The sequence below is a fragment of the Crocodylus porosus genome, unplaced genomic scaffold (assembly GCF_001723895.1).
Source record: "Crocodylus porosus isolate Cpor-Errol unplaced genomic scaffold, CroPor_comp1, whole genome shotgun sequence".
Lineage (NCBI taxonomy): Eukaryota > Metazoa > Chordata > Crocodylia > Crocodylidae > Crocodylus > Crocodylus porosus.
The window spans coordinates 15,204,108-15,214,448 of NW_017728951.1; the positions used below are offsets into that span (position 1 = coordinate 15,204,108).

The 10,341-nt window shown below is 40.8% G+C and overlaps 1 protein-coding gene across 3 annotated transcripts in view; it reads left to right on the forward strand.

Moving 5' to 3' along the window:
- The window catches only part of SHTN1 (shootin 1), a 91,635-nt gene that overhangs the window by 44,388 nt on the left and 36,906 nt on the right, over positions 1-10,341 (forward strand). For all 3 annotated transcript variants that reach the window (XM_019555987.1, XM_019555986.1, XM_019555985.1), the window contains one exon: positions 643-737. In XM_019555987.1, coding sequence (XP_019411532.1) covers positions 643-737 — 95 coding nt within the window. The remainder of the gene's footprint in view (positions 1-642; positions 738-10,341) is intronic.

Below are 10,341 nucleotides of genomic sequence, written 5' to 3' on the forward strand. Positions count from 1 at the left end.
TGGCCAGCTTGTCCTAGCCCCAGCCCCAATCCCTCCCCCCCGCATGCCCTTTCCCTCCCCTTTTCCCCAACCCCAACGGGCTTACCAACTGTCAGTGTATGGCCGAATCTCTGAAGTGGCACCAAATCTTTCGAATTTGATTTGGCCAAATCAAATTGGGACAGTGATTTGAATCTTTGAATCGAATCACTGTCTTCTGAATCGATTGAATCCGAATCTGAAGCAAATACTTGCCGCTTCGCACAGGCCTAATGTGTATACGTGTGCACATACTTTTAAAAATACAGAAAATATGTATTTATCATTTCTATCACCATGAAATGTAGCCTGTTGTGGGATAGAATTAAGTTAATCAACAGCTCATAGAAACACCATCCAGCAGTTTATGATCAGAAGAGAAGAGAATAGTGCAGTCCCAGCAGATGTGTTTAGGGAGGAAGCTTAGGAGAGAAAATGGTAAAGATTGAATCAAAATATTAAGGCTGGTGAGGACCAAATACAGGTCTGTGGAAATGTAAAAATGGCTGTTCTATTAAGATAAATACTTTGAACAATCCTGGCCTGTAAACAAACTGTATCCTTGCTTGTTTCTCTTACTGCATATTGTTGCTGATTTCTTCATGTTATATTTTTCTTTCTTAGTGTCTGTGATGGCAGTAGAAGAATATGAAGAGCTCCAGGTGAACTTCGACTTGGAGAAGAACCTCCGGAAAAAAGCAGAGTCGTTTGCACAAGAGGTTGGTAGTTCACAAGAAGTTCTGCAGATGAAAGAGCTACTCCAAACATGGGCCTTGAGATTAAATTTTAATTTAAAAGCATGAAAGAGATGCGAGCAGGCTTTGTGCCTAAAGCATATGATCTTTGTTTAGGTCCCAGCCCTCTTACCGATCTCTTTTTATAATCTTGGGTAAGCCACACAATTTCCATAATAAATTATGGAATAATACTTCACAGGCATGTTTGCACAATTTAACAGGCATTACATAGCACAATGGAGTCATTGCGGGGGGAACGTTGCAGAAGTGTAATATATTTCTGATATTTATGTATTAAATTCAGTTACACTCCTCATTTCCTTGTGTGAGTTCTGCATTTAAATTGTGAGGGCTCAGACAGCTATAACATTTGAACGTCTTTCCAGAGGTTGGGTTTGGCAAGGAGGAATTTCTTATTTATTTACTTTTTAAAAAAAACCCTTACATTTTAGTGTACTCATAAAATATGTGGACCCCACTGAAGAATTACAAATACAGCGTTTGTTCAGATATGTGAATTATGGCTGCGGTTTGCTGCATGTCTTTAGAGCAGACCCACAAGTGTTGAAAACTTCAGGCTGAAAATTCTGCTTTTACCTGCTGAGAGGGAAAAGAGTAAAAGCTCAGATTTTGGTGTTTGATGAAAATAGTGGGGTTGGAGTATTGTAAATGTGATGATCCCGGACATGTACTAGAGGCAAGGATTTTTTGTGCTATTGTTTATTGGACCAACTGTATAGTTGGGAGAGCTGTTAGAAAAGCTTATGGCTCTCAAACCCCTTCTTCAGGTCCCCTGCTCTTCCATCAGGTACTTTGAAGAAGGCTTTGGTGCCAGGAAGCTTGTTTAACAGCTCTTCCAACTATAAAGATATCGTAAGAAATTCTTGCTTCTCATACATTGTGAAAATACAAAGAGGAAAATAATCTCCAGTATATTGTAATGGAATCCCTTTCACCATCATTCCAGTATTACCTCCCATGGAAATCCTGATTATACTTTCTTGTAGTATTGCCAGTCCTAAAATCTTTAAAATCATAATGTTGACTTAAAATCACAAGTTTTTTTAAAAAGTTGACATCTTTTTATATTTGCATTCTGCTTTTGAATCTTGAGTGTATATTTTTCAAGCATTTTTTCCCATTAAAAACAGTTGGGGAAGAATTTTTTTTTAATGGATTCAAGTATTGCAGTGTTTGGAGGCCTTGCACTTAAGTGTTGTGAACCAAAGGAATGTTTTAAGCCCAGTTTGAAATGTTTGGTAGATTTGAACACGTGATGTAGGCAGAAAGAGATTTTCATTTCTTAGGAGCTAATTTTTTTGGCCCTTTGGCTGTCTTTTTTAACTAGACTTCCTATGAAATCAGTGTGCCAACAAGGTTAGCCATCAGATTGTATTGGAGGGCATATCTAATTTGCAAGATTCTGAAAAGCAATGAGTATGTTAAGGTGTAGATGTTTAGATTCCCAGCTAGACCTTTGCTTTGGCCTTTGTATTCAAGACCTTCATATAAGAAAAGAGTTATACTGCAGGTCATAAAAACAGAAGAAATCTTTGTGGGTCAAGGGTCCTCAAAAGGTCAAGAATGAACTTGGGTCTGGGAGGTAGAGGGGAAGCTGTTAAGTGTAACCCAGCGTGATTCCCATATGCTTCTTTCCCTTCTAATATTGATGGGGCCATTATAGAGGTTCATGAGTTAATAACTGTTTGGCTCAACAGAGCTGTGCCTCTAAATTAAGGCACTAGAAGCTTGTGATTTTAGAAACAGAAGCTCTGCTACCCACAACCGAGCAACAGAGACTTTTTTTTTAATGAGCCACAAGGATTCTACCTACAGGATGGAACATCGATTTAGCACCCCAAAACCTAATGTATTTTGCTGGTGGACACAGCACGTAACTGTCTTGCTAGTACATATTCAGCTTTGTATTTAAATCAGTACAAATAATTAACGAGAAAATAAGATTGTCAACCTCAGGTCATCATTCATCTATATAGGAACAAAGACTCTCTGGCATCATCGGCTCTACGTCATACAGCCACATCATATCATCTCATTCATAACGTGGTCAGATGCTTTCCCCATACTGCTCCTACTAGAAAGTTGTCTCAGAACCTTGCTGTTCTGCTGGGTAGAAACCTTCTAATTTCCAGTCTTCATTTATTCCTGGCTAGTTTGTACCTATTTATTTCATACCAACACTGTTCTTTAGTTTAAATAGCCCTTCTCCTTTATCTGATGTATCAGTTGGGAACAGCCATATCGCTTCTCAGCCTTTGTTTTGCTCGCCTAAACAAAGCCGAGCTCTTTTAAGCTCCTCTCATAACCCTTGATCATCCTAGTCGCGCTTTTCTGTACATTTTCCAGCTCAAATTAATTTTCCTTGAAAATAGGTGACCAGAAGTATATGCAGTGTTCCAGTGAACCCTCACCTGTGCCTAGTACAATAGCATCACCACTTCATGTCCCTATAGAAGATGTTTCTCTTGAGACGTCCCGTAGAGTTTCATTTGTCTGTGTTTTAGCTTCTTCATATTTGTGGTTCAGTCCTGTCATCAGTTTATACACTGAGTCTTACCCCAGGTGTGGTATTTCCAACTGATGAACTCTTAGAAATTCTTGTTGTTTGTCCCTCCGCCCAGGCATGACCTTGCATTGTGCTATTAGGTTTCATCCTGTTGCTTTTATTCCAGTCCTTGAGGCACCCATTTCTTCCTGTATGATATTCCAGTCCTCCTCTGTATTGACAATGTCTTTCAATTCCTGCTTTTTTTGTGCCAAGGTCACTAATAAGAATATTAAATCAAATCTGTGTCCAATCCACCTTTGAGGGACTGTCAGTAACCCCATCCAGCCTTATAGTTCTTCCTTCAGTCTAACCCAGTTGTCTCCCCGTTAGTTGGTTTCTCACCCAACTTATAGAAACTGTATTAATCACCATTTTCTCCAGTTTAATCATTTTGAATGTGGCACTGTATCATATGTTTTAGTGAAGTTTATATTATTATATTTCCATTGTCTAGAGAACCTCTTGTTCTGTTCAGGAAACATATCAGGTTTAATTTGGCATAGGTGACTTTTCATAAACACATTTATCAGTTCAGTTGCTAAACCTTTAATTACTTGATTAATCAGTTTGTTATAACAAAGCAGATTTGAGGTTTACATAATCTACCTTAACGCACCTGTCCAAGCATCTTCATCATAGATTATATATGCAATGATAGCAACACAGATCAAGCTAGCCACCTGCCCCGAACCAGAAATGATCAGTAAAAGGGATATAAAAATCAACTCCTCAACACTTCTTATACACATTGGCCTCAGATCATCAGGACAGAGGTGGGTTTTGCAGAATAATCTTAGAGCCAGTAGCTTCGGGCTAATATGGATGAAAAAAGAGTGATTTTTTTTTTTTTGAGTCAAAGAGATTTTGTATACAGCCTGCTAGCAGCTCACTTCTCCTGTGTGCGCCCCCATTTTTTAATATTGAGGGGCAGAGAGCTAGAATATCTCTGCTGGCCTCCACTGTGAGAAGATGGCAAGGGGAGAATTGCAGTTTCAGGCCTTTAAGATCTGATCCAAAGCCCCCCTAAAGCCTTTTAGAAATTAAAACCAAAAACAGTCCCTCCCCGCGCCCCCCCCCCCCACTTTAAATTCCATCCAGGTGCATTTATGTACATTCAGCTCATTAGCTAAATGGAAGGTAAATGTTGCCTGTATTTATTAAGTACTGAATATTTATCTTAAGATTACATGCTTTAAAATTCTGCACAGGATAATGTTAGCTGGTTGTAAATATTTTGTTCTTGGGAAACCTGAACTTGTGCATCACACTGACTGGTCTCCTGCAAGTGAGTACTGCAATTTTTCTCTGCCTTTAACTCTCCTGGAGCTATATAGTACCTGCTGTTTTATTACCTTTTTTCCCTATATGTTTGTCTGCCATGAAGCCCGTATAACTTTTATGTCCTAAAAACTAATATAGAATTACCAAGCATCACCTAGTATACCCTACTTTTTACTAAATTTCTTTCAGATTTCATACCATTAATTTAGCTTTACCTTCTGACAGCAGTTATTTACTTCTGCATGCTGGATGATGCAAAGGTTATTGCTTCAAAAGGCCTTACCTCTCTGAGATAAGCAGCATGGAAATACAGAGCTAGGCTATTTTTTAATAGTGCTCTGGGTTTGGAACGTTGTTCTGTCTTATTTGATCAGCGTAACAGTACTGGCATATCCCCAGATAAAATGGCATGCAATCAAAGCTGTATACCATGTATCTAGTTATAGATATCTATAGTTATAAATATCAATATATGTATTTATAGGTAGATATATTTGTATAACTGCATGCACACGTGTGTGTGTATATAATATATATGTATTATATAAAAATTAATAAATTATAATAAATTTATCCTCTTTCTCTCTCTCTCTCTCTCTATGTATCTATATATATAAATAACATTTGAGGGGGTTTTTATTTGTTTGTCAGGTAGTTGAGACCGTTGCTCCTTGGAACCACTTTCAGATAGTTGAAGGCTGTTACTAAATTCCCCCTCAGTCTTGTCTTCTTAGACTAAATAAGTATGGCAGCTCCACGTGTCAGCTGGAGCCTGGCAGCGCTCAGCCCCTGCTGCTCCAGCTCCCAAACAGTGCGGAATGCTTTGCCGAGCCATGCTGCACCCATGCCATGGGGCAACTGCCGCATAGGTGCCAGGCAGGGGAGGCGATCCCCACTGCCCTGCGCTGCACGGAGGGGCTCTGCCACGAGCACCCAGAGTTCCCAATCACTGCTCCTGTAGCCAGTGTGTGCAGGGTGGTTTTTTCAATTGCTGGGATGCTGGGGCTGGTCAGGTGGGGGGTGTGCTCTGCCAGGAGGCCCCACAGCCCCTGCTACAGCCAGTGAGTACAGGGCTTTTTTTTTTTTTATATGCCGGGAGTAGGCTGGGGCCAGGCAGGGCAGGCATGGGGGCTTCTCCTGCGGCTCCCCCTGCTCAGGGAGAGGCAGGCACAGCTGCTGGAGCCACACGAGACTCTGCAGCCGCTCGGCTGTGCCAGCCTCTCCCCAGCCAATCCAAATCACCAAATCGCTCCAAATCAGCTCCGAATCTTCCAAAGCTGATTCAGCCAAATCAATTCAGGACAATGATCCGCATCTCCAAATCTAATGACTGTCCTCTGAATCCAAATCTGAATCAAATACTACTGTATATTAGTAGTGGATGGCAATATGATGGCAATATATCTTTTTATATATATAAAAATGTACTGTAAATCATTGTTTAGAGTTTCTGAACAGCAGTAACATTCAAAGCTACTGTTAATACTTGTTCACATTCACTTGCTTTCAAATAGCTGGCATCCCTTTGAATAATCTGAGGTCTTAGATCTGCAGCCTTTGACCCCATAGTGCTCACAGAACCCGGTGCTCACGGGGAGCTGCATTGGTTACAGCACGGCTCCAAGTGGACACGAGAAGCCATTCACACAGATCATGTAGCTAGACTGAGGATTGAAGTCATAGGTTAAGAAATCTGTATAACAAGAGGCTATTTTTTAACATATGACTCAAGATTATATAAACAAAACTTTTCATATTCTTGTACTTCTGGCATTTCCTGTATTGCTACACTTCTGGCAATACTCGCAGTATTCCTGGATCTTCCTTTCAGTCGTCTTGAAGTGCCCTGGTATTTCATTTTATCAGTCAAGTGGTTGTTTTTTTATCACTATAAAATGTTTGTTCAATAAATATGTTCTAGGAGTAGAAGTTGCTTTGAGTTCTCCAGGAACAGAGTTCTCCAGTGGAGCAAGAGTTCATTGTGATGAATGACTTGAGCATAGACACTATTGAAATGAGGTTCTTTCTGATCTGAGTGAATGCAGATGAGACGTGTTCAGTGCTTCGTGATAAGTTTGTTTAGGTAACTCTGTTGCTACCCCATTTCTGGTCTGAATCGTGGCGCACACAGAGACTACCTATGCCTCTTGTTGGCCATCCCTGTCCTAGCTCATCTTCTGGTGCCATTACTGTTGAGCGAGCATGAGACCATCCAAGCAGCTGAAATAGGTTGCATTTCCAAGCAATGTGTCCCCTGTTCCTGTGACAAGGGATAAGGATCTGCCACTGAAATGTAGGTAATTAGGAGTTGCATGTGTTAGATGCAGGTGTCAGATATAGCAGGGGCAAGTTTTTGTATGTGTATGGTGTGAGAGAGAAACACCATGGAAGAGGAAAAAGAAGGAGTATGAGAAAATGAAAGAGCACTGAGCAGAAGAGCACATGGGAGTGAGAGGGAAGACTTGAAAATCAGGGCTTTTTATTTAAAAAAAAAAATCCAATATAGCTTTAATTATAGTCATGCTGCTGGCACCACCATAATAGATATTTAATGAATGAAAAATTATCTAACTTCAAACATTAGAATTTTTTCTCTTCAGAGATTCCAAAGAAACTGAGTAAATATTGTCAGCTGCGCTGAGGAAAGGCGGGGCGGGGAAAAATATTTTGCAGTGAGTCATGCCCCTTTGAGAGGTATAGGAATCTGAATGAAAGACCTAAGATAAATGGAGAGCTTGGCTGGGGCATGGAAACCTCTACCTGACCAAGGGAGGGCTCTTTGCATAGAAATTGTGGCAAGTTCAACCAGAACTACAGTGCCATGTTTTAACAACATAAGAGTCACAATTTCTTTGTCAAATTGTTTACAAGGGGAAAGAAATGCGGAGAAGGGGTCTTGAAGGCCACAGCAGTAATGCCGGGGCTAAACCTGCAAAGCAGTGTTCCACAAAGGAGAGTTAAATGCATTCAGGAACCATCAAAAAAACAAAAGCGGAGATGTGAGACGGGGCATGGAACCAGAGGTTGGTTGGCCTGGCAGGAACCATGTATGCTCAATAAAGTATCTTGCAGAAAAAAAACTTAAGTACAGATGCTATCATTCAAGGACATTTCATAGAGAAGAGAAGTAGGGCTGGAAGGGATCTCCAGATGTCACCTAGTCCAACCCCCAGCTTGAGTATAAAGTAGTTTAACCTACTTTTTTTTGGTTCCTGTACAATCCTTTGACCTGAAATTACTTTTGAAGCTTGGCAGAGACAAGAGGCCCTGTGTTCCTCTAAGTTAGAGTACAGGACTGTTGGTTTCTAGTCCCCAGTGTTTAAAGAAAATGAACACCAAGTGGACTAATATGGATGAAAAAAGCAGAGTTGGGGCTGCTTTTTCTCTTGGGGCACAGACAGAAGTGGCAATTTTTGCCTGATCTGGCCACAGAAAGCTGTCTATAGCCATGACCAAACACAAGTGTACAGCTTTAGACTACTTAAAAAATGGCCAATTGGGTGAAAATCTGGACCCCGTTGTATGAGAGTTCAGATGAAGATGTTTCAAAACAGCATCTTCTGCATTGGCGATGCGTAGGGGATGCACGTGGGTGCACATGCACCCCCTGAGATTGGTGAAGCACCCCCCGAGACTGGCTGCTGTAGACAACTGCCTGCAGGTGCCACTGGCAGCACCTCTCGCCACCCCTCCAACCCCCTTCACCACCAACACCACTGTGGCCACCCGTGGGAGCTCCCCACTCGCTGCTGCCAGGTCCCCGCTGCCACTGCCTGCAGGTGGTCACCGTGTCCCCCCCAGCCTCAGGAGGCACATGACATTCATGCTTTTCTGTAACTTATGTCTGTGCTGCCTGCCAGCCTCCAAGCTATTTTCAGAATGGGAGGGAGGAAGGGAAGTGGAGGGAGTTCAGTCTGGGTTTGGAGCGGAGGGAGTTCCTCTCCTCCCGGAAGTAACAGTGAACTTCTGTTTGGTCCGGAGCATCATGACTCAGAACGCTTCCTGGAAAGCATTTTGAGTTGCAGCAGGGAGCTGCACTTCTGCCTGCATCCTTGATAACTCTATGGCTCCAGCTAAACACATTACTTGGACAAAGGAAGGGGCTTCTGTGAGTGTTTAAGAGAAGCTATGGAATAGTTTTATTCAGCCAATATATTGTGAGGCTGGACTAAGCTATAACAGGGGGCACATTCATATTTTAAGGAGCTCTGTTCATCTAAATTAAAACAAAAAAACAAGCAAAAAAAAACTGGTAAGTTTTTTTGTTTTTTTTTCTCTTTCAGCCTGATAATTAAAGAAGTGTGTCAGGAGTTTGCTTCTACAGTATAATGTGTATCTATTCATAGATCTCTTGTACAATAGCATGTCAGCATTTAACTTTGTACCAGCATTAACTTCAGGACTCCTCTTTTCATTATAGAGCCCTGTGCAAGTGCTTGACACCTTTATTTAATGCAAAATTGAACCTCCCCGTATAAACAGGTCAAATGCTGTTATCATTTTTGTGATGTTTAAGGAGAACTGTCATCATAATCACAGGCAGGGATGATCTGAATCTCTTCACGAGACTTCATGCAATCTGATTTTGATGTCTCGATGGCTTGCATTCATGATGCGCTACACAAGAACTCTTGGTTAGGTGCATTAATGGCCTTTAGGTTACTTTGTAATGACCGTTCCATTAACACATAGCAAGTCTACAAGTTGATACAGCAAGACCTGCACTCATAGAAAGAATCTTCTGCAGTTATGCGTCACCCAGGCCAAGTTTTACCAAGGACAGCTTGATAAAAGCTGGTAGATGATGATGATGATTAATTTGCTCTTGAGTTTGTTCAACTGAAAATAATTGAAACAGATAAGGTGAAATGTTCAGGGCTTGGGCCTTAAACTTGAATGTTGCCACTGTTAGAGCATGATGTAAGACTAATTTCTCTCATCAAGCTTTCTCCTAAGAACAGAGTTGTGAAATGGCCACAGCTGCGTGCTCTAGGAAATATACCATGTACATCTGATTGCTTTAAGATCAGCCATTTAATCTAAAGGGGAGAAGGTTAAGGGGTTTGTTCTTCCATGAGACATCTGATCTATTTCTAAACATAGTGTGGCATCCAAATACTGCAAGCCTGGGTGCATTAGAAATGGATATAATTATATAACACCTGTGTTTTATATGAAGCCAAACAGAATACTCTTAATTAGGGGCAATATGCAAATGGATTGTCCATTATCTGGGGCTTGTGAGTGGTTATGCATCATCCTATAGATGAAAGGTAATGGGTATGACCTGATGATGAATCAGATCACACACACAACTCTAAGGTAGCCATTGCTTGTTTGTTTGTTTTTTTAACAGGCTCCACGATTCCAATAAAGATCCAGACATCTTCATCTTAAAATGCTTGCTCTGAATCACTGTTCAGAGAAAAGTAGGTAAAAGACAGGAATGAGAAAATAGATTAATGGATTAACAAAACAGTCTCTTCCTTATTCTTTGTAAGTTATAGTACTTCCATTTGACATACAGAACTATTTATAAATACTTCACTTTTCACCCATTGCAGAATTTCAGAACGTTGTTTTACCGTTAACTAATTAATAAAGAATTCACTACTATCCTAGGCAATATAATCCTTAAAATATTAATTGCAAAGTAGTGTGTGTGTGTGTGTGTGTAAAAGAGGTGCACCATTGCATCAGTCCATATCATATCAAGACTGATGAAATGAGAATTGA